The 25,513-nt window shown below is 45.6% G+C and overlaps 1 protein-coding gene across 1 annotated transcript in view; it reads right to left on the bottom strand.

The window, feature by feature from the left end:
• The window catches only part of sNPF (short neuropeptide F precursor), a 109,377-nt gene that overhangs the window by 3,918 nt on the left and 79,946 nt on the right, over window positions 1–25,513 (bottom strand). Inside the window, exons 3-5 of the mRNA XM_069336277.1 lie at window positions 18,018–18,120; window positions 7,803–7,963; window positions 3,003–3,098 (exon numbers count right to left, since the gene is read on the bottom strand). Of these exons, the coding sequence (XP_069192378.1) occupies window positions 3,003–3,098; window positions 7,803–7,963; window positions 18,018–18,117 (357 nt within the window). The 5' untranslated portion in view covers window positions 18,118–18,120. The remainder of the gene's footprint in view (window positions 1–3,002; window positions 3,099–7,802; window positions 7,964–18,017; window positions 18,121–25,513) is intronic.

The raw sequence follows: 25,513 nt of genomic DNA, 5'->3' as shown, positions 1-25,513 counted from the left end.
ACCTCTTGCCTTCAACTCATCGCTGCTGCAGACCACCTGCACAACTTTACAAACTCCACTAACAGCTGGGTTATGAGGACAATGAGCTGAATTATCAGGACACACTAAGAATAGGGATGTCCAATCACTTGGATCATCGGAGATCGAACGCTGACCCAGCAAAGAGCGAGGTTGCCGCAAGGATTTGGAGTTAACAAATCTGACGAACTGAATAAGAGTTACTGGACAGAATGGCAGAAAAGTTAGAGGGAATGACTTTCCATCTTCCTAGCCTGCTAAAAATAATAACAGGATTCGATGCGTCCCTCATAACAGGCTAACATGAGATGGAAAAATAGGTTGAGAAACATAGTCGATACTCTACTGGCTGAGGAATACTGGACGGCACGAAACTAAGAATGGAACTAAGAACAAATTTGAGAGACGTAGCTAGTTCAAGAGAACACTGTGAGCAGCATACCTAACTAGGACCGGCGTGAATCCCTCACCTTGTGAAGCACATGAACTAGAGGAGAGAAGGACCACAGTAAACATGATAACAACGTACAAGATACTGAAGAGGATAGAGGTGTAGAAAACGTATTCCACATGGTGGGGAGTGAAATGAGGGAACACAGGTGGAAGCTGGAAACACAAATGAGTCGTGGAGACGTAAAAGTGGAAAGCAAGCGAGGCGAACTGGAAGCAGAGGTGCTGGAAGCCACCGCCATTCACGCCTTCAATGCAGCTGCGATAGAGAACTAAAAAAGAGAAAAGAAAGAATAATCGAACTAAACAGTTAGTCGCCTATAAACAGCAGGCTCAAGCGGCAGAGCTTATTCCTGTGGAAACACACACACACAGTCATGCAAAGACGCACACAGTCACGCAAGGACGCACACACAGTCGCGCAAGAACATGCACTCCCCATCAACAACACTGTAGGTGTATCTGTTGGCGGAAGTTCTCCAGTGTAAACAGCCTGCTGGCCGGAGGCTACGGCGACACCTGCAACTTGGGTAATGGGCCACGGTCGTCCTCTCAGACTACACACACTCTTGTTTATCACTACCGCCTCTGTTTACTCTTGAAAATTTGTTTATACTCTCTTATGTGAGTGAACCAATATAGTTTGTTTGCTGGGTGGTGAGGTGAGATTTACTCAATTTATTTTCATAGTCTAGTATTATTTATATATATATATATATATATATATATATATATATATATATATATATATATATATATATATATATATATATATATATATATATTTCTTCTATTAGAATAGATTTCTTCTATTAGAATAGATTTCTTCTATTAGAATGTAACCAGCGCCCTTTGGCGACCAATTATTTCTCCATGTAATTTGTAGTGACGCTGGTGATAAAAACATAAGTTCAAAACAATTATTTGTTCTTACTAAGTCATGAAACATAATACAGTGATGTCGGCAATGATTTTCCTTCCTGTAAACATAAAGTACTGACATCTGCAAAATTAAAAAAAAAATCTATCATACATTGCCTGTAATTAGCTGAAGTATTGGACTACCAGCTGCTAGGGAAAGGGGGTTTAGCTGGGAGGGGGGTATAGGGGGGAAGGGGGTTTATGAGGGAGGTGGAGAATAGGGGGGAAAGGGGAGAAGTTAGGCAGAGGGAGATGAGGGGTATCAGGCGAAGTAAAGCATGCAGCTACCGGCAGCCCTGCATTCCGGCTGAGAGGGAAGGTCATCCTTTTCCAAGTCAATAGAGGCAGAGAGAGAGAGAAACACGAACAGCTCACGTGTTGACCATACCACCAAGTTCCAAATATATTATTACTTAGTAATAAATGTATGAGTGAACATGTAGGTTGATAAACACCTTGAACCATATTACAAGCATGAGCCAACTTACCTAGGTACACACACACACAACACACAATCTCACGAGGACAGGACCAGAGGCACAAAGGCTATACACTACAGAGCACACACAATGTTCAGTTCTTGCGCTGATAATGTTTATCATTATGTATAAAAGAGAATGTCATTTGTGTTTTGGTCTGCTCGAGGTTGGAGGCGAGTTAGCCTCTTACAACTTTCCATGGTTGTGATCGTACAGCACGTGTCATAGGGTGGTTGGGTTCAACTCGTATGCCCCTCTTGAAGTAGGAGTGGCTCCTAGTGCGACAACCAAAGACTCTCATAGGTCGTAAATGTGGGTTTGATTATGGTTTGTTTGCCAATTTTTTCTCGGCTGTTTTCGACATTAAATCGACGTCGATAGCGTTGATTCACTGTTCCTCGAGCATCTTTTGCCCGAGAGAGAATGGGAGGGAGGGAGAGGAGCAAGTAAAGACCTGGGCACCGCCGGGTACCCCTGCTAGTTGTTTATATAAACGATCTACCAGAGGAGATTCACAGTCACGTAAATATGGTTTGCAGGTGAGGCTAAGTCACTAAGGAGAGTAAAGGACTTGGGTGACTGTCTTGTCTCTCAAAACGACCGAGATAAAATTGAGTGGAGCAACACTTGGCAGATGGAAATGAATGTAAATAAATGCTATGTAATTGTTAATCCTGTAACTATCTTGAGGTTATCGTGAGATGATCTCGGGAGCTTTAGTGTCCCCGCGGCCCGGTCCTCAACCAGGCCTCCACCCCCAGGAAGCAGCCCGTGACAGCTGACTAACACCCAGGTACCTATTTTACTGCTAGGTAACAGGGGCATAGGGTGAAAGAAACTCTGCCCATTGTTTCTCGCCGGCGCCCGGGATTACACATAACTTTATTAACTTTATTTTAGATTGACTTTAACTACACTTAAGTAGCTAAACACTAGTTTCAACAAACACTAATCTCCACTAACACTATTCCCAACACATTGATTGATGAAGATTACGTTACCCCAAAGAGGTGACACGGACATGAATAGCCCCTAAGTGGTACATTTTGAAGTGACTATGACCTTTGGTGGTGAACGCCAACACAGAAACACTGCTCCATTATAAACAAACACTCCTCCCCACTAACAACTAACCTGTCCGTAGGATGAATCACGCTTGCCGAAGCGGAGTCTGAGGGCTGGCGTACGACTGTCCTTGCGTACCAGGTCATGGTCGTACAGTGGCTCCTCCTGTGGGGGGGGGGGAGAAGTGAGGGAGGAGAGGTGAGGGAGGAGAGGAAGAACAAGGTAAAGGTTGGAAAAGAGAGGGACAAGGGAAAGAGAGAAAAGGGGGGTTAGTAAATCGTATATTAAAGAATGAAGTGCATTTAAGGATACATAATTAACACATCAACATAGTTAAATATCCCATTGTAAGCGTTTAAATAAATAATAATTTGAGAAAACCAGTACGAACCACGAGGATTCTCTCTCCCTCTCTCTCTCTCTCTCTCTCTCTCTCACACACACACACACACACACACACACACACACACACACACACACACACACACACACACACACACACACAAATACAATAATGATTTTGTAATAATTTCTTGTTGTCGGGTACGGGAAATCTGTTAGGTATATCGAGGTTTCTCCAGCACAACGACTGACTCGCCAGATGCTACCCACAACAGTCTAACTCCCAGGTACCAAGTTAATACAAGACGAACGGAGACATCGAGTGTAGGAGACCAGCCGTCTCGCACCCGCCCGGGAATCGAACGCGGGACTGATGGACCTGCGAGTGATTTTGCTGACTACTATGTGCTGACAATGGGCTACAGTACCTAGAAGCCACACCAACGGCAGCTCTGTCAACATACACAGGTCATGTCAAGATGATGACGACTTCTCGAACTAGTCAAAGAAAGTTAAAAACATGATAAGGGGCTACACTTAACAGTTTCAATAGCAGCCATAATTTTCTGCTCAAAACAATAAACATTGTCGAGATAACTGAAACTATGAGGAAGAACTAAAGGAAAACAAAAACAAAAGTATTTCTATCAGGAATAGCTGCTAATAATAATACTTGTTATTAATTATAATAATAATATCTCATCAGCCTCAAGAGACTTGTGTAAACAGAGCAAGTATTATGTAGCCATAAACTAGTAACCAAGTGTATACCCCCAAGGTATACGTCGCCAGGTTGAGCGAGACTTTGCTATCATAACTTGCTGCTATGTTTAGCGGACTGTGACAGCCTGCTGCTCCCTGGGTCCCCGACCCGGGGGCGGCGCAGGAGGAACACGGTGTCGGGACCATGTAAACAATGAAGGGAAAAGGAAGGAGGAATACAAAAATAAGAGATATTTTAACTGGTAGCTCTGTCGTCCCTGAACACCTGTTTGCTGTTGGTACCAGGCGGGTACCAACAACACATGACAACGTCGAGTATAATCACTACCATCACAGTGGGTACCCGGTTGTGTCACCATCCTTCATGCACCTCCCACAGTACACGGAGCAACGGCATGCTACAAAATGGCTTCCCGAACTGAAAAAACAAGAGTTATGAGCAGAGACCAGAGGTGTTGAACATGCCAAAACTTGAAGATAGGAGAAAAAGAGATGACATGATCACCACTTACAAAATACTAACAGGAATCGACTAAATTGACAAAGAGGAATTCTTAAAACCAGCAACTTCACGAACAAGAGGACACAGATTCAAGCTAAGGAGACAAACGTGCCGAAAAAATATTAGAAAGTTTTCTTTTGCAAACAGAGTGTTAGACGGTTGGAACAAGCTAAGTGAGAAGGTGGTGGAGGCCAAGACCGTCAGTAGTTTCAAAGCGTTATACGACAAAGAGTACTGGGAAGACGGGGCACCACGAGCGTAGCTCTCATCTTGTAACTACACTTAGGTAATTATATCATCACCACACACTACTACAATGTCACTACATACCGTCACTTGACATCATCACCTCACACCATCACCACACACTGTCATCACAGAGCATCACCACACATTCACTCACAAAGAATCGTTTATGGGTAAGTTTCTTCTCACCATTAAAAAGTTAACTCCCTCACTCGCCAACAGGTGTGGCCCCTGCCTGATGTCACTACATGTGATGTTAGGTGTGGCTACACCTGAGGTGTGACCCCAACACCCCACACCCCCCCAGAGGTGTGGCTCTGTCTGGAAAAACGATTAAAAACTTCCCGACCAAACTTATTATTATTAACATCGTTATTGACAAAATTTAATTAAAATTTTGCCTAATCTGAGGATTTCAATTAAGTCTTAAGGTGAGGATAATGCTGGTATTCACTGTCACACAGGACAGAGGGTCATACATGGGGTCTGGCCAGTCCCCGTCCTCTTCACCAGGGACGGTCATAGTCACGGTTGATAGATATAGATGGATAGATATTGAAATGCTCAATACGGCATGTAGGTATATAGGTGGATAGATATCACTGGGGATATGAATAGGCAAGGTGTGTGTGTAATTACTATTTGTGTCTGCAGAATTGAGCTATTTAGCTCTTGGACCCCGCCTTTAATCACACACACAACATATTGTGTTTGTGTGTTTGGAAGAATATTATTGGGTAGTGGGTGGATAGAGACATCAGGCGGTCACTGATACATGGTAATTACTCCAGTAAGTGTGGCCACCACCGGGATCCCTCAGTGGTCTCGTCTGCCTACATGCTCCCACCAAATTGGTTATGCAGAGCAGGTTCCAGGGATTTGTGCAGACTACTGTGTGATTGTATGTATATATATATATATATATATATATATATATATATATATATATATATATATATATATATATATATATATATATATATATATACATATATATATATATATACATATATATATATATATATATATATATATATATATATATATATATATATATATATATATATATATATATATATATATATATATATTATTGAATATGACAAAGGGTTACATCAATGATTCTAGCACGAATCTTCTCCATATTTCTTATGTTCTTCACTTAAGAAGTTTAAAATATTAAGTCTTCAGAGTTAATTTTGGAGTTTTATATATCCTGACGTAAGAGATGCGTTTCGTTGAACTCATCATTTTCGAAAGCAAAAGCTGAGAATCCGAATATATAACCAAAAAAGATGAGGTGAAGTAAGGTGTCGCATAGGCTCGTAGGGCTTCTACTGTTTACGTTTTTATAATGTGGCAGCGTGTGTTGGATGTCTTGCCTTGGTCTTGAAGGTGGTAGAATGTGTCAGTGTGAGAGCTGGCTGTTAAAAGTTGATTGAGTTTTTCATGTGTAGTGCTTCGCCGATGTCTAATCTTTTAGTGTCGTTGTGTCTATCGATTATTTTAGTGTTTTGGTCAGGATGTCTCTGGCGATAATCTGGTTTATGCAGAAATTATATGTTCTTTTATGGAGGCTTGTTGTTTGTGCACTTTGAAAGATATATTATTTTTGTCTTGCCCATATAATGAGATCGTTGGGAGTTGACAGTCCCAAAGTAGGTATTTGAAGGCATAGACGACATTCGTCTATTTCAAGGAGTTTCGTTTGGTGTCGGGGAAGTTCTTCATGCACAAGTTGGCGGTCTTTTTCCTTTTGTAATAGATTATCGACACCAATTAAATAGAGGATAGAGTAGACAGAGGTCACGTTCCTATTAGTAATGTCTTTTAAGACTCTTTCCTCCATTTTGTGAGCTGTGGAAAAGAAGTTCTTGTAGAATAGTTTAACTGGTGAGGTAGCTACTGTAGTGTTGTCTGTTTGGTGGCTTGGCTGGTTTATCTTATTTGTAATGATAATAAATGCTTTGTCAATCTCCAACTGTAGGTGTGTGAGAGAGCACAGTTGACATGGCGCCAACAACACGACGCTTGCACCTGTCATGGCGCTCACTGCTAGCATTAGGGCACATTCTTATGTTGTTTCCCTTAGTGTAGACGGTAGTGTGAAAGTCACCATTTCTTCCCCAGACAGATTACATGTAAGGAAACACAACTCACCTTCACTATTTCGTAAGTGAAATTTAGCGCGGAACTTGACTAGCGCTTGCTACCACTTAAGGAAGCATTCCAATGTCAGAGATGTGTAAGAATGTCAAACGTTCAGAAACAACATGAAGGGGTAACGCATGGCGACGCTACTTGCTTGAACATGCGACCATCAGGGCTCCCGATAAACCTCTGTCCACCATCATTCCCATAGTCTCGTCCACGGGCACCTTGCCGAAGAGCGACTCAACGCTCAGGGATGATCTCGGCCAATATAAATCAACAAATTCCTTTGGAGATTTAAGGCTGACAGCGCATGGCACGTCTGGAATGAGCAGTGTGAACGTGGGTGTAGGTAGTTGTGGGTCTCGACAAATACCAACTCCCATAAGCTTATATTCTTCAGCAGCTTTCGGCAGGTGAAGTCCAGACCTTTTTTGGCTTAAGCAGTTGCAGTTTCAACCAATCTATCCACCTTCGCTTTCAGTTTGGCAGCAGTATCCCCAGTGATCCAAATGAATCTAGTTTGGTAAGCGAGGACCATTATCAAGTCATGTACACGACATACATGATAATGGTCCACGACGGACCGAAACGTCGTTCCTTCATATTCTGACGTGTGGTCCTGGTCATCATCTCTTCAGCCATGGTATTGTGACTCATCATCTGCCTTCCTTTGTGTCTCAAGGTCAGAGAGAGAGAGAGAGAGAGAGAGAGAGAGAGAGAGAGAGAGAGAGAGAGAGAGAGAGAGAGAGAGAGAGAGAGAGAGAGAGAGAGAAGAGAGAGAGAGAGAGAGAGAGAGAGAGAGAGAGAGAGAGAGAGAGAGAGAGAGAGAGAGAGAGAGAGAGAGAGAGAGAGAGAGAGAGAGAGAGAGAGAGAGAGACTGAGACTGAGAGAGAGAGACTCACCTGGTCGACGGTCCGCTTGCCAAAGCGTAGCCTGAGGGAGGGCATGGAGCGCTGGGCCACCTGCCAGCCCATGTCCCGCTTGCCGAACCTGAGCCGCATGGAGGGGGGAGCGCGTCGGTCTAGTCCGTGCTCTGACAGCCAGCTGTACACCTCGTTCACAGCTGCGGACACGGGCAACAACATCAGGGCAACACTACACCACATACGGCCTACTAGATTACACGTGGGAAGTGCACACTCTCCTAGGCTAAAGGAACATATGTTACTGGACATAATTAATGTTTGTATGTGTTTTATTAGACAAGAAATTATTCGTTTGTCTCACACACACACACACACACACACACACAAGTTTCAAGTTTCAAGCTGTTTCAAGTGTAGATATGATAGAGCCCGATAGGCTCAGGAATCTGTACACCTGTTGATTGACGGTTGAGAGGCGGGACCAAAGAGCCAGAGCTCAACCCCCGCAAACACAACTAGGTGAGTACAACTAGGTGAGTACACACACACACACACAAACGTGATATATCTATGAACATATTATTGGAGCAGGACGGGGATAGAACCAGCGTCCATGGTTCTCCCAGAAGCGTGCCTTACCCCTGAACCATGACATGGTAAACATTATACAACTTGGGATCCGCCCGAGTCCAGAAGGAGTCTGCAGGCACCAACTGGTAGCCAGCCCAAGTTTGACACATAACCCCAATACACTGTGACGCAGGTAATGTTCTCCACCAAACGCTCCCTTCAGATACGCAAGGAAACCTCAGGTTGTATAATTTAGAGCTGCCAGTATGCAAGTGTAGTCTCAGGAGTCTAACAGCCACCGACGGGAGACATCTCCCGACACGCAGGGTGCAGTCGCACCTCCACAGATCTCCAGTATCATCTATTGATACTGGTAATGGCTCAAAAGGGCCACCACTTACGGGCTATTCATGACCGTGCCACCTTTTGGGTGGCTTAATCTTCATCAATCAATCAACAGCCACCCTAGCGCCGACCCCCTCTCCCCCCTGGCCACACCCACACTGTGACACAGCCCTACACCCCCCCTGGCCACACCCACACTGTGACACAGCCCTACACCCCCCCCTGGCCACACCCACACTGTGACACAGCCCTACACCCCCCCTGGCCACACCCACACTGTGACACAGCCCTACACACCCCCACCCCACACCCACACTGTGACACAGCCCTACACCCACCCTGGCCACACCCACACTGTGACACAGCCCTACACACACCCCCGGCCACACCCACACTGTGACACAGCCCTACACACCCCCCGGCCACACCCACACTGTGACATAGCCCTACATACCCCCACCCTGGCCACACCCACACTGTGACACAGCCCTACACACCCCCCGGCCACACCCACACTGTGACATAGCCCTACATACCCCCACCCTGGCCACACCCACACTGTGACACAGCCCTACACACCCCCCCGGCCACACCCACACTGTGACACAGCCCTACACACCCCCACCCTGGCCACACCCACACTGTGACACAGCCCTACACACCCCCACCCTGGCCACACCCACACTGTGACACAGCCCTACACACCCCCACCCCTGGCCACACCCACACTGTGACACAGCCCTACACACCCCCACCCTGGCCACACCCACACTGTGACACAACCCTACACACCCCCCCCGGCCACACCCACACTGTGACATAGCCCTACACACCCCCACCCCGGCCACACCCACACTGTGACACAGCCCTACACACCCCCACCCTGGCCACACCTACACCATGCGCCCCACCTAATGTTTAAAAGTGTCTCGTTCCATTCCATCAATCCCTCACTAAATTCCCCAATTATTCTATTGTTTAGGCAGTCAAGTTATTAGTTGATAATTTCATCTACTAGTTTTTACCTCGTATATTTCAACACTGAATATCTAGTTTGTATTCGCAGTTTAAAAAGTTATTAATGCTTCCCAAGTCCGAAGAGAGACACAAATGGTGGGATAGTTTCAAGCATATCTTCAAATTCCGCTCACCTCATTACTTCAATAAAACTCGACTTCACTCTTACTTTTTTTACCGAGTTGGAGTGCGAGAGAGGAAAGAATTATAACGACATGAGAGCAGCTGTCATAAGCATTCCGTCCTCTCGGCTAATAGGTCCTGTTTGTTATGTTATAGTAACCAACCTTACGAATGTAACTTACTATTCAAAATGCTCACAAATGTCCACAGTTACTGTGCATCACATTTTGTGGGTTAGGTGGGTTGCTTGGATTTCTGGTTAGGGTAGGAAGTGGATGGATTTTTACGTAATGGCAAATGAACAGACGAGGCTGCCTGAGTATAGGGGGTCTTCAGGACTCATTGGCGAGCAACACGAACTCTGCAAGAGTCTGCAAGCTGGGTCAGGGTAGGTCTGTCTTGGTTACTGTCTCCTGCAACTCTGGAGAGATATAGTCAGTAATGAGGGGCAATGTCAGGAGCACATTTGTTACCGTCAATAGATGAACTTGACCTCTGAAAAAGGCGGTCAACAACAACATTCTAAAACGGGTAGAGTTTGTTGACCAGACCACACACTAGAAGTTGAAGGGACGACGACGTTTCGTCGACTTGAGAATGGTCCAGGACGGACCGAAACGTCGTCGTCCCTTCAACTTCTAGTGTGTGGTCTGGTCAACATACTTCAGCCACGTTATTGTGACTCATCGCCTGCATACGGGTAGAGTTTGAAGCACTGCGATGACCATAACTCATATATGAAAGCTTCCATGATTACACTAACAACCCACAAACTATACAACTCAAATCCCCCCCCCCCTTGGATAGCCAGGTCAATAGAGGTCAGAGGCACTCAGTACTCCACGACGCGTGAAGGTCAAACAAATCCTGACGCTGACAGCAACATGTATAACATGTATATTCCAAAATACATGAAAATATACCGGAAGACGTTTGAAGAACACATTAAAACAACTGTCACAATTAAAAGGATAGGCTGGATAACAAGAACTTTCAAACAAGAGATTATGGGACATGATAAGACGCTACTGCAATCAGAACGATAATAGACAATTCTATGAACTTTAAGCTCCCATGCAAGACTATTCACCCACGCTTTTAAACATACGAGGCAGAACTAGTCCATCTCGTTCAATATTTAAAAAGGGGTTTTATAAACCCCACCAAAGGCTACCTGATCAACTAGACGTGTAACAGCCTGGTTGACCAGACCACCACACCACGATATGGTCAGACATCCTAGAGGGTTCAGTGGAATCCCAGGTTGCATTGCCTTTGACCATGCCGTGACGTGGTGGTCTAGGGCGCTAACTTGGGAGTATCCAATGTGTTGGTTCGAATCCTCTTCATGGTTCCTACTGATTTTCCCATTGATACATAACGTTAATGGGACTTCATTGTGCACCTGCTAGGCAGGACTGAGTGCCTAACTCCTTCTCCTAGCTTTCTTCTCCTCTCTTTTGTATTGTTTTCTCCATAATACTATCCCCCCCTTTCACTTCTTGCAAGACCTCGTCACAACCAACCGGTTCCCCGGTTCTCGACCGGGGAACCGGTCGGCCGAGCGGACAGCACGCTGGATTTGTGATCCTGTGGCCCTGGGTTCGATCCCAGGCGCCGGCGAGAAACAATGGGCAAAGTTTCTTTCACCCTATGCCCCTGTTACCTAGCAGTGAAATGGGTACCTGGATGTCAGCTGTCACGGGCTGCTTCCTGGGGGTGGAGGCCTGGTCGAGGACCGGGCCGCGGGGACACTAAAAAGCCCCGAAATCATCTCAAGATAACCTCAAGATAACCTCTTCTTCCCCCCCCCCTCACAACCTCACCTTCCCCCCCTCACAACCTCACCTCCTCCCCCTCACAACCTCACCTTCCCCCCCCCCTCACAACCTCTAACTGAAGGGACTCAGCTTCTCCACTAAGTGGCACCAGTCACTGAACGACTCCAAAGATCCCACAGGACGTTGCACGGTTCTTGCAGGTCTCTGACCGTGTGTGACACCTTGGTCTACTTGCAAATCCTTAAGTACTGGATATCTCAGGCTCCATCTTTCAACTAATTAGGGACCATGAACGAACTCTATTTGCACTATGAAATTTTTGACTCTATGTTTTGACACTATGAAATTGATTTTTTTTGGAGTCATATTTGGTTTTTCGACTTTTTGTACCGAAAATATGTCAATAACTGAGAACAGCGATAGGTCATATATTTCCAAACCCCCCCCCCCAGCAGTTTTCAAAATATTAAATATATCCTAAATATGACTCCTGAGCCATATTTTGGAGCCAATTTCTGGCTCTCTGAACATATTTGCAGTTTGAAATTACGACTTTTTAATCCGAATAAATAATTACTGAAAACAGCGATGGGTCACATTTTGCCTAAACCCCCCTGCAGTTTTCAAAATACCTGAAATGTCGGAAATTTGACTCCTGAGCGTGATTTTTGAGCCGAATTCTGACTCTCTGCACCTATTTTCATTTTAAAGTTACAACTTTTTAAACGGAAAATATGCCAATTACTGAAAACGTTGATGGGTCATACTTTGCCCAAACCCCCCCTACAGTTTTCAAAATAATTGAAATGTCGGAAATTTAACTCGGCGTGATTTTTGAGCCAAATTTTGACTCTCTGCACCTATTTTAATTTTCAAATTACGATTTTTTATACCGAAAATATGCCAATTACTGAAAACGGCGATGGATCATATTTTGCCCAAACCCCCTGCAGTTTTCAAAATATCTGAAATGTCGGAAATTTGACTCCTGAACGTGATTTTTGAGCCGAATTCTGACTCTCTGCACCTATTTTCATTTTCAAATTACGAATTTTTATACCGAAAACATGCCAATTACTGAAAACGGCGATGGGTCATATTTTGCCCAAACCCCCCTGCAGTTTTCAAAATATCTGAAATGTCGGAAATTTGACTCCCGAGCGTGATTTTTGAGCTGAATTCTGACTCTTTGCACCTATTTTCATTTTCAAATTACGATTTTTATACCGAAAATATGCCAATTACTGAAAACGGCGATGGGTCATATTTTGTCCAAACCCCCCTGCAGTTTTCAGAATATCTGAAACGTCGGAAATTTGACTCCTGAGCGCGATTTTTGAGCCGAATTCTGACTCTCTGCACCTATTTTCATTTTCAAATTACGATTTTTTATACCGAAAATATGCCAATTACTGAAAACGGCGATGGGTCATATTTTGCCCAAACCCGCCTGCAGTTTTCAAAATATCTGAAACGTCGGAAATTTGGCTCCTGAGCGTGATTTTTGAGCCGAATTCTGACTCTCTGCACCTATTTTCATTTCCAAATTACGACTCTTCATACCGAAAATATGCCAATTACTGAAAACGTCGTTGGGTCATATTTTGCCCAAACCCCCCTGCAGTTTTCAAAATTACTGAAACGTCGGAAATTTGGCTCCTGAGCGTGATTTTTGAGCCGAATTCTGACTCTCTGCACCTATTTTCATTTTCAAATTACGATTTTTTATACCGAAAATATGCCAATTACTGAAAACGGCGATGGGTCATATTTTGCCCAAACCCCCCTGCAGTTTTCAAAATATCTGAAATGTCGGAAATTGGACCCCTGAGTGTGATTTTTGAGCCGAATTCTGACTCTCTGCACCTATTTTCATTTTCAAATTACGATTTTTTATACCGAAAATATGCCAATTACTGAAAACGGCGATGGGTCATATTTTGCCCAAATCCCCCCTGCAGTTTTGAAAATATCTGAAATGTCGGAAATTTGACTCCTGAGTGTGATTTTTGAGCTGAATTCTGACTCTCTGCACCTATTTTCATTTTCAAATTACGATTTTTTATACCGAAAATATGCCAATTACTGAAAACGGCGATGGGTCACATTTTGCCCAAACCCCTTTGAAGCAGTGAACAAATCCACAAGGGCCGTGACGAGGATTCGAACCTGCGTCCGGGAGCATCCCAGACACTGCCCTAATGGACTGAGCTACGACAGGGTTAAAAGCACCTACCTTTTAACCCTTTGAAGCAGTGTCTGAGTGTCAATTGGCGCCAGTGTTCCACTGGGCAGTCTCTTGTTGCACAATGTGTACTTCAACGGTCTTGAAGCTTCATACTGATACTTCATACAGTAGATACAGCTTCCTTGAAGCTGTAGCCTATGCTGATGCCACCTTTCGAAAGGTGTTATCTTCCAATCTTGTGTGGTAAACAAATCCGTTGATTACAACTATACTGTATGATATTGAATCAGGCACAGGCACACGCATGGATGGAGAAAATATAGTGCTCAGCGATAAAGTTGATATCTTGTCTCAGAAAGTTGACTGTTCAATGACCATGAAGAGCCATGTGTTGAACCTAATAAACAAGGAAATCAAGGAACTTGTATTCCTACGGCACATCTAGCAACTTTTCGACAGCAGGGGGTTGAAAAGTTTAATAGGAAGCACAAGTTAGATCCCATCTTAATTATCTACCACTCTCCTGGCTGGCCTGCTCTTCATCTTATATCCTAACTGCATAATTAAGAGAACCACGTGAGCAGACTCATCTCAAGACTTGACTCGTTCTGGATGGTGGCTTTAGTCTTGGGGGAAAAGGCCAACATTTTCAAGATTACTCACCTGGCCCCACTTCGCGGACAACCAGAAGTTGGTAACCACAACACAAGACGCTCAGCCACCAATAGCCTCATGCTGACTGTGTCATGTTCCGGAACACTTCATCAGCGATCATTCACTCCAATATTTGCAACATGTTTGCTTACTATGTAAATATGCATAAAATCAAGTCAACCAACCATAAGATGTCTTTAGCTTCACCTTGAAACTAGCATAAATAACTTAGCACTAAATAAAATTTACTTCAAATGGAAGCTAATAAGCTCATTAAGTGAGTTTCTAGAGCCAGGCTTTAGATGAGCAGATGTAAGATAACAGCTCTTAGCTCGCAGTTTCATTAGTACATTCAGCATTATTCTTAATGAACCCCAGTCCTAGTTGAGAGAGAGAGAGAGAGAGAGAGAGAGAGAGAGAGAGAGAGAGAGAGAGAGAGAGAGAGAGAGAGAGAGAGAGAGAGAGAGAGAGAGAGTCAATGCACTACTTTCTGATTGACGCAGTAAAGGATGGAAAAAAGTCCACCTCGCCACTCATCTCTCCTCCCCCAAGACTAATAACCATTAAGGTCTGAAACACCAGAAGCCTCATCAAGGGCATAAATACACTCCACCCAGACATTACAGTTTCATTAGAAAACATAATTATGGCAGAGAAAGTAGGAAGGATTATGTGACCAAAGACAAGGATGGCTGAAGGCCCTGAGAGAGAGAGAGAGAGAGAGAGAGAGAGAGAGAGAGAGAGAGAGAGAGAGAGAGAGAGAGAGAGAGAGAGAGAGAGAGAGAGAGAGAGAGAGAGAGAGAGAGAGAGATAATTATTAGAGAGGAATCATGTGAATTATTGTGAGGTGTGAGTAAGAAACACTGGGAGAAGTGTATGAGTTATGCGGATTATCTGAACATTATCATCTTAACAGTGTGAGGCTCATTTGCATATGCTAAAAAGCTATTAAGAAAGTGTTTTAACTTTAATTTGTCGCCTCTACACGCATATGCACACTACCTGGCTCTCTCTCTCTCTCTCTCTCTCTCTCTCTCTCTCTCTCTCTCTCTCTCTCTCTCTCTCTCTCTCTCTCTCTGTCTCTCTCTCTTTCTCTCTCTCTTTCTCTCTCTCTCTCTCTCTCTCTCTCTCTCTCTCTCTCTCTCTCTCTCTCTCTCTCTCTCTCTCTCTTCTTTCTCTCTCTCTCTCTCTCTCTCTGTCTCTCTCTCTCTCTGTTCCTCTGTCTGTAACCCTCTCTTCCACCCCTCCCTCCCTCCCTCTACTAAATCGTTGTGACATACAAACTGGCCATTTTACAGGTAATTATTCAATTTGCATATTTTCTTTCTGGGTGATAGCAACGGGAGCAATTGACAAAAATAAGTACAGAATGCCATTAGTCTGAGTTAAAGCGTTTTATCCGAATGGTCTTGTGAAGGGTGAAGGGTGGTGTGTATGTACTCACCTAGTTCTGCTTGCGGGGGTTGAGCTCTGGTCCTTTGGTCCCGCCTCTCACATGTTAATCAACTAATGTACAGGGTCCTGAGCCTATTGGGCTCTATCATATCTACACTTGAAACTGTGTATGGAGTCAGCCTCCACCACATCACTTCCGAATGCATTCCATTTGTCAACTACTATGACGCTAAAAAAGTTTTTTCTAATACCTCTGTGGCTCATTTGGGCACTCAATTTCCATCTGTGTTCCCTAGTACGTGTGCCCCTTGTATTAAACAGCCTGTCTTTATCTACCCTATCAATTCCTTCGAGAATCTTGTATGTGGTGATCATATACCGCCGAAAGATCATGTGTGTTTACTAGTTGTGTTTACTAGTTGTGTTTTTGCGGGGGTTGAGCTTTGCTCTTTCGGCCCGCCTCTCAACTGTCAATCAACTGTTTACTAACTAACTACTAACTACTTTTTTTTTTTTCCCCACACCACACACACACACACACACCCCAGGTAGCAGCCCGTGACAGCTGACTAACTCCCAGGTACCTATTTACTGCTAGGTAACAGGGGCACTTAGGGTGAAAGAAACTTTGCCCATTTGTTTCTGCCTCGTGCGGGAATCGAACCCGCGCCACAGAATTACGAGTCCTGCGCGCTATCCACCAGGCTACGAGGCCCCTAATGTGTGTATGTGTGTATGTATGGCCACATGTGTGTATGTGTGTGTGTGTGTGTGTGTGTGTGTGTGTGTGTGTGTGTGTGTGTGTGTGTGTGTGTGTGTGTGTGTGTGTGTGTGTGTGTGTGTGTGCCTGCAGGATCGAGCTATTAGCTCATGGACCTCGCCTTTCTCATTGTCGATTGTCTAATGTACTGACGCCCGACATATTTTTCTTCTATGCATCAGCAGCAAGCTAGGTGAGGTGAGCTGATCAGTGCCTACATTTCTGGTTAGGTTAGCAGGTTGACCAGACCACACACTAGAAGAGAAAGGGACGACGACGTTTCGGTCCGTCCTGGACCATTCACAAGTCGATTGTGTGTCTTGACTTGAGAATGGTTCAGGACGGACCGAAACGTCGTCGTCCCTTCACCTTCTAGTGTGTGGTCTGGTCAACATACTTCAGCCACGTTATTGTGACTCATCGCCTGCCCTTAGGTCAGCACTTTGAATTTTGTACGTTGTGGCAGACCAAACGAGTGAGCCCTTGGTTGATACAGTACAGCGTCGTAGTGATGAATATTGTATTTGACGTATACAGCTCTAACGGCCTCGTTACTATCACGCCAGAGGAATTATTTATCAATCAATCAACCAACTATCTCCCCCCCCCCGTCCAGTGTGAGGGTACACACTAACTGACAGGAGACAGTAGAGGGTTAGCATTGATCTATTCACAACTCAGGAGACAGTAGAGGGTTAGCATTGATCTATTCACAACTCAGGAGACAGTAGAGGGTTAGCATTGATCTATTCACGACTCCAGCCTACGTATGATAAAACTCCAATACGTAGATTGGTTCTGACTTAGGAAACTTCAAGTATTTATGTCTACTTACGAAACTTATACATCGTGCTTCAGTCATGGTGGCCCTTGTGTACATTTATGTATACGTTATGTAAATGTATGCAGACGAGGAGTCACAATAACGTGGCTGAAATATGTTGACCAAACTACACACTAGAAAGTGAAGAGACGACGACGTTTCGGTCCGTCCTGGACCATTCTCAAGTCGACCATTCTCACAATCGACTTGAGAATGGTCCAAGGCGGACCGAAACGTCGTCGTCCCTTCACTTTCTAGTGTGTGGTTTGGTCAACATATGTAAATGTAAACTTGTTTACATTTACAGTTTATGTGCTCCGAAGTACCGCGAGATTCTTTATGACAATAATACCTTAAGTTTGTGAAGCTTCCAGACTCTTAAACTGTTTAATAAATGTAAACAGAGCCGCCATGATTATGGAAGGATGTACAGGTTTTCTAAGTAACCACTTAGGAAAGTGGTTGATATATCCTGGTTTATATCCTTACGAAAGGATGCTTCATATATCCTGAGAGAGAGAGAGAGAGAGAGAGAGAGAGAGAGAGAGAGAGAGAGAGAGAGAGAGAGAGAGAGAGGAAGATGCTGAATACATACTGTCATAGTCTGAAGGAGCAGGACCTGCGCTGGTGAGCTGGGAGAGCAGGACGCAGCAACACAACAGCGTCACCCAACACTTGACTACGCTCACGCCCATCACCTGCAACACATGATAATGTTATCCTCACGCCCACACCTGCAACACATGGTAATGTTATCCTCACGCCCACACCTGCAACACATGGTAATGTTATCCTCACGCCCACACCTGCAACACATCAACATAACAGTCCCTGCAACACACACTAACAATCACTACCCAAGACAAGACTGATATTGAAACAGTCGGTGCAGACAGACGGAGATTCAATCAGCGCCGCTCCTGTGCCAGGTAAGTCCACTACGGGCTCACCATAGCCCGTGCTACTTGCCCCGCTCCTGTGGCAGGTAAGTCCACTACGGGCTCACCATAGCCCGTGCTACTTGCCCCGCTCCTGTGCCAGGTAAGTCCACTACGGGCTCACCATAGCCCGTGCTACTTGCCCCGCTCCTGTGCCAGGTAAGTCCACTACGGGCTCACCATAGCCCGTGCTACTTGCCCCGCTCCTGTGCCAGGTAAGTCCACTACGGGCTCACCATAGCCCGTGCTACTTGCCCCGCTCCTGTGCCAGGTAAGTCCACTACGGGCTCACCATAGCCCGTGCTACTTGCCCCGCTCCTGTGCCAGGTAAGTCCACTACGGGCTCACCATAGCCCGTGCTACTTGCCCCGCTCCTGTGCCTGGTAAGTCCACTACGGGCTCACCATAGCCCGTGCTACTTGTCCCGCTCCTGTGCCAGGTAAGTCCACTACGGGCTCACCATAGCCCGTGCTACTTGCCCCGCTCCTGTGCCTGGTAAGTCCACTACGGGCTCACCATAGCCCGTGCTACTTGCCCCGCTCCTGTGCCAGGTAAGTCCACTACGGGCTCACCATAGCCCGTGCTACTTGCCCCGCTCCTGTGCCAGGTAAGTCCACTACGGGCTCACCATAGCCCGTGCTACTTGCCCCGCTCCTGTGCCAGGTAAGTCCACTACGGGCTCACCATAGCCCGTGCTACTTGCCCCGCTCCTGTGCCTGGTAAGTCCACTACGGGCTCACCATAGCCCGTGCTACTTGTCCCGCTCCTGTGCCAGGTAAGTCCACTACGGGCTCACCATAGCCCGTGCTACTTGCCCCGCTCCTGTGCCTGGTAAGTCCACTACGGGCTCACCATAGCCCGTGCTACTTGCCCCGCTCCTGTGCCAGGTAAGTCCACTACGGGCTCACCATAGCCCGTGCTACTTGCCCCGCTCCTGTGCCAGGTAAGTCCACTACGGGCTCACCATAGCCCGTGCTACTTGCCCCGCTCCTGTGCCTGGTAAGTCCACTACGGGCTCACCATAGCCCGTGCTACTTGTCCCGCTCCTGTGCCAGGTAAGTCCACTACGGGCTCACCATAGCCCGTGCTACTTGCCCCGCTCCTGTGCCTGGTAAGTCCACTACGGGCTCACCATAGACCGTGCTACTTGGAACTTGTTCCGAATACCTGAATCTATAACAACAACAATGCAGACGGATGAAGAAAGGAAGACCGCGAAAATTTGAGACAAAGCTCCTGGACTCCGGCTCGAAAGCCCAACGGTCGAGCCGGGTCCAGCAGGAAAAAAAAAACTTTGTCGGTGTCTCTAGTTGCCACTTCGTAAAAAATGTAACTGTTTTATCTCAGCAGTTACGAACAGCTCTAAGCAACACACTTATCCTATGGAGGCCGATATGCAGGAAGCCTCAATATTACGGTTATCTTGAGATGATTTCGGGGCTTTAGTGTCCCTGCGGCCCGGTCCTCGACCAGGCCTCCACCCCCAGGAAGCAGCCCGTGACAGCTGACTAACACCCAGGTACCTATTTTACTGCTAGGTAACACGGGCATAAGGTGAAAGAAACTCTGCCCATTGTTTCTCGCCGGCGCCCAGGACCACAGGATCACAAGTCCAGCGTGCTGTCCGCTCGGCCGACAGGTTCCTGTGCTGTAATGTTTAGCAATACGTTGCAATTTTAACGTAAAATATGCAACATTATAAGTGAGAGGACGAGTTGAGGAAACTGCAAAACGTCTTAATCGACAAGAAAGTCGATTAAGAATATGTGAACACTGTTTTATTAACAATGAAATCACGAGAAGGTGATGTGTTAAAAAAAAATACTGAGGCATTAAAATGGGATCGAACCCCCGTCCGTAAACACCCGAGGCACACGCCCCACCAACTGGAGGGTTCAGCTGGTACTGCGTATGCATGGCAACTCCAGGGATGCGTGTTCGATCCCATAATACTGCCTCAATATTTTCTCGATTTTGTTTTATTATTAACCGGCTGAGGTCGGGAGTTGACTGTCGCTACACTATGTGTCGGGGGTCGTGGAGGACAGGTCAACAGATAACTAGAAGTTCAGGTAATATCCCAGCCTCGCTCCTGTGCCAGGTAAGTCCACTACGGGCTCACCATACCCTGTGCTACTTGGAACTTTTTGTTCCCAGAAGCTGAATCTTAAACAACAACAACCACCAGCCTAGAGCCACGAGTGGATGTACATGGACAAGCAGGGGAGTGTGATCCACTTGGCCGCGCTAACACAGTGCTGTTTGTTGACCACACCACACACTAGAAAATGAAGGGACGACGACGTTTTGGTCCGCCCCTATCCTTAATTTCATCACCTGTTCCTTTACTGTTGTTTTTCTCCTGATGTGGCTGTGCAGCAATTTAGGATGAGTCATTGCCTTGCTTGCTATGTCATTTTCGTATTGTTTTTCTGCCTCTCTTCTCATCCTGACATATTCATTCCTGGCATTCTGGTATCTTTCTCTGCTCTCAAGCTCAAGTGTCCTGTTATTTTTGTAGTTTCTCCACGGCCTTTTACTTTGCTGCTTATCTAGTCTACATCTCTGATTAAACCATGGGTTTCTCATCTTCAATTGTGTGTTTATGTGTGTGTGTGTGTGTGTTTACTAGTTGTGTTTACTAGTTGTGTTTTGCGGGGGTTGAGCTTTGCTCTTTCGGCCCTCCTCTCAACTGTCAATCAACTGTTTACTAACTACTATTTTTTTTTTTTTCACACCACACACACACACACACACACCCGGGAAGCAGCCCGTGACAGCTGACTAACTCCCAGGTACCTATTTACTGCTAGGTAACAGGGGCACTTAGGGTGAAAGAAACTTTGCCCATTTGTTTCTGCCTCGTGCGGGAATCGAACCCGCGCCACAGAATTACGAATCCTGCGCGCTATCCACCAGGCTACGAGGCCCCGGTGTGTGTGTGTGTGTGTGTGTGAGAGAGAGAGAGAGAGAGAGAGAGAGAGAGAGAGAGAGAGAGAGAGAGAGAGAGAGAGAGAGAGAGAGAGAGAGAGAGAGGTGGAAGTATCAGAAGCAGCAGGTAGACCAACTTGAAGCAGCAGGTAGACGTAACACCACCACCCTCTTAACACCATCTCATGCCTCCCCAAATCCTATATGATAACGTCTCCAGATTCCATCGTCCCCCGATTCTTCCTCCGAAATGGAAACCTTTTGAATGCCCATTTTTTAAAGGCGTTTCTCTCCGGCTTCACGAAGAAGCGGATAACTGGGTTGCAATCACTCTCCCTGCCGTAAGATGCAACACGGAGCACTTGCAAGCCCCTACGTCAAGTCTCAAGATGCCGCTCACATTCTCCCGCCAGCATCTCCCACGAACAGGGAGAGGAACCAACCAGTTGGTATGATAAAAATGGAGTAATGAGATTATGTGATAAGGAAGGAAGGGGTGTAACAAGGGTCCGAGAGGCTTAGACGAGGAGGAGGAGGAGCACATGGAACAGGGGACGCCTACTGGGCGCTAACAAGCAAGAGGACTGGACCCAAGATGATGTGAGTGAGAGAGATGGGGAATGCAGACGAGACGATGGCAAACGATCGGAATCAACGATAATGGCTAAAATAAAGAAAAAAGAGAAGAGAATACAACAATTACCTTTCCTCCTCCTTCCCCTCTTACTCCTCTACCTCTCTAGTAAAGGCTCTTATCATCCTCTTTACCTACTTCCCTTATCTCCGTTCCTGCTATTCTATCTCCCTTTCTTGGTCATGTTATCTTCCTCTGCCTCTCTCACTCTCCACTCTATTTCTCTGTTTCATCATCTCTCAAGTCTCATTTTCCTTGACTTCATTTTCCAGTCTATGTTTTTCTTCTCTCTGTCTCTCTATAGCTGTCTGTACGAGTCTCCTGTCATTCAGCAGGCGAGGACAGCGGAGAGAGAGAGAGAGAGAGAGAGAGAGAGAGAGAGAGAGAGAGAGAGAGAGAGAGAGAGAGAGAGAGAGAGAGAGAGAGAGAGAGAGAGAGAGAGGGGCGGGGGAGAAACAACATATAACACAAGTGACAATAACAGACTGAATTTTCCACCTTAAGACAAACCTCTGACGCCCACACCTCCTCTGGAAACAAAAGCTCTCTTAACAAGTTCCCGACCAAACAACAGCCGCTGAGAAAGATCATCGTTAAGTCGGGAAGCCAGTTGAAGCGCTCTTCACCGCCCCTAACAAGCCTCTCACAGCTTGTGGAGAGCGAGAACACTCCCTCACCTGCACTGACCTGCTCTCACCTCACTTTGGTGGAGGGTGGTGGAGAGAGGAGGAGAGGGGGGGATATTGTAGGAGGGCTGTAGAGGGGTAGGAGGAGGGAAGTAGAGAGGGAGCAGGAGGGAAAAAGAAGAAGAGGGGGTAGAAGGAGAGTAAAGAGAGAGAGTAAGGAGTAATGCGGAAGACAGGTTGAGGAAATAGGGAATTTGTGGAATTTGGAGCCCAATAATGGGTGAAAATGAATGCAGATTTTCCAACTTTAACTGTGGGTTTGCCCCTGTTTAAAATAGGTAATTGGGTCAATGGTGGTGGCGTTGGGTCAAAGGTCATCGTTGCCGTGACAGTGTCAGTCAGAATGTCACATGAGGTAACAGCCTCAAAACTGGTACCAAGCTAATATCATTGATCACATATACACAGAGGAACCACAGTACCTCAATGTAACATTGAGATAATCAGATTTTCTCAATAGTAGTAATAATAATAATATGTGAACTACGGATAAGATCTTTAATATATCTCATTCAGCTCTCAATCGGGCTATTACTGCTGCTCTACTTTCTCCTCCACCCTTTCACTCCTTCCCAATCCTTTACCCACCCAAACCCTACCCATCCCTGCCTTACACATCCCTGCCTCAGGTCATCCTGAGGCTAGGATGACCTGCCACACAGCTGCCACACTTGTATCGGACTCGTATCATGCACTCTTCCTCATGTTCACCTCAGGTCTTGGACGGGACAGAATAATTCACCTTCGACTCCTACCATTTTGTTAATTACACCGCCACATACACAACACACACACACACACACACACACACACAGTCTTTGACTTTATGGAGATCCTTTGGATTCTGAGTCTTTGGCTTTACGAAGCCTTTTGGGGCCATCTTCGTGCGTCTGAATTCCTGTCACCGAGTCTTGTGTCGGGAAATGAACTGAGGCCATTAGGAAAGTGGATCAATTTTTCTAAGGTTATTGGAGTGAGCTGTGTGGTGGGTGGGGGGGGGGCTGGGCGAGGGGCTACAAGGGAGTCTTATTGGTTGCCGATATTTGTTAGGTTTGTTTGGGCGGCCTGGTTGGTTGTGGTGTGGTGGTGGTGGTGTGGTGGTGGTGGTGGTGTGGTGGTGGTGGTGGTGTGGGTGGTTGTGGTGTGGTGGTGGTGTGGTGGTGGTGGTGGTGTGGGTGGTTGTGGTGTGGGTGGTTGTGGTGTGGGTGGTGGTGGTGTGGGTGGTGGTGGTGTGGTTGTGGTGTGGTGGTGGTAGTGGTGTGGGTGGTTGTGGTGTGGGTGGTGGTGGTGTGGGTAGTTGTGGTGAGGGGGGTTGTGGTGTGGTGGTGGTGTGGGTGGTGGTGGTGTGGTGGTGGTGGTGGTATGGGTGGTGTGTAGGTGGTTGTGGTGTGGGTGGTTGTGGTGTGGGTGGTGGTGTGGGTGGTGGTGTGGGTGATTGTGGTGTGGGTGGTGGTGATGTTAGTGTTAGGGATGAGGGACCCTTACACATTCGAACATAACCTTTCTCATGTCTTCTCATTTCTTTCTTTCTCATATTTTTACAAGACATACACAAAAGCACAATGTAAATTTTTTCCAGATGTTCACATTAACTAAATCACATCAGAGTTGTATGTAAACTTGTCAGAAAAGTGTATAAGGAGTCATTCATGGTACTTCCACAACGTACGTGCGACTACTGCTCGAGTATGCGGCTCCTGCTCGAAGCTCCCATCTACAAAAGCACTAGACGATATATATGTTTAGATATATACCAAAAAGAGTGATTCCAGACCTGAGAGGATTAGAGTCTGAGGGGGAAACAAATGTGAGAACTGGATCTCACTAAATAAGATATTGGAAAGAGGAGACATGACCGCGGTATGTAAGATCCTAAATAAAAAAGAAAAGGGACAAAACGTCGATCAGTTATAAGTACAGAACAATAACCTCCTAGATGAAAGCTAGAGACACAAATGCTCTATAGTAATATAGAGCAAGTAGTAATATATAGCACTACTAATTAGTGTAATTATAGTAATTACATAATTATAGTATAGTAATGTATATATAATGTTGTATAATATAATATATAATGTTGTAACCCTTTTTATGTAATGAAATTTTAAATAAAGTTAGATATATATACACACATATTAAAAGAATTGGGGTGGTAGGGGAAGAAAATATCAAAGTGTTCAGTGAGGATCCACAAGGTCTTCTCTGAGTACTCATTATTTTCTTCTCCGAGGCTATGGGTCCCTACACTTGCACCAGAGGTGGTACCCCTTTTAGGTATAGTAATATAGTATAATAAGTATTGTGATATATGTCCCTATAACACTTAGCCAAACTGTAGGGAGTAATGGTATGAAAAAAGGATGAATTAGTAGCGGAGACACCATACACAGGTTCACATGTAGCTATGATGGATAGCTGGAGGGTCAGATGCTAGACGACTGACAGGATGAAACAGCCGGGCCCAAGACCTGACGCTTGGTTCTTCAGTTACAATTATGCGACTACAGTCAGGTGAAAATATACACACTATTACTACAGAAGAGTACTGTTCCCGCATGAAAGCTGTGAGAATCGTACACTAAATGGCTACTGGAATTCACCTCAAATAAGTGTAATTTAATGACAATACGGAGAGGGAACTAGAAACCAATAGGAAGAGTTTAGCATGAGGAGAGAGCACATCTATACCCAATATGCCCTACATACCCAACATGGCTTTGTTATTGTTGAATCTTGACTTTATCTGGACATAGTTAAATTTAAATGTCGTAATCTTCTTAGTAGGCGTGAGCTAACTTAAGCTGCCTGAGGCCTCCTGCCTCTTCTGTGTCTTTACTTTGTCTGTCTCTCTCTCTCTCTCTCTCTCTCTCTCTCTCTCTCTCTCTCTCTCTCTCTCTCTCTC

The sequence above is a fragment of the Procambarus clarkii genome, chromosome 35 (assembly GCF_040958095.1).
Source record: "Procambarus clarkii isolate CNS0578487 chromosome 35, FALCON_Pclarkii_2.0, whole genome shotgun sequence".
Classification (NCBI taxonomy): domain Eukaryota; kingdom Metazoa; phylum Arthropoda; class Malacostraca; order Decapoda; family Cambaridae; genus Procambarus; species Procambarus clarkii.
This window is presented reverse-complemented; position numbering and strand designations above follow the sequence as displayed.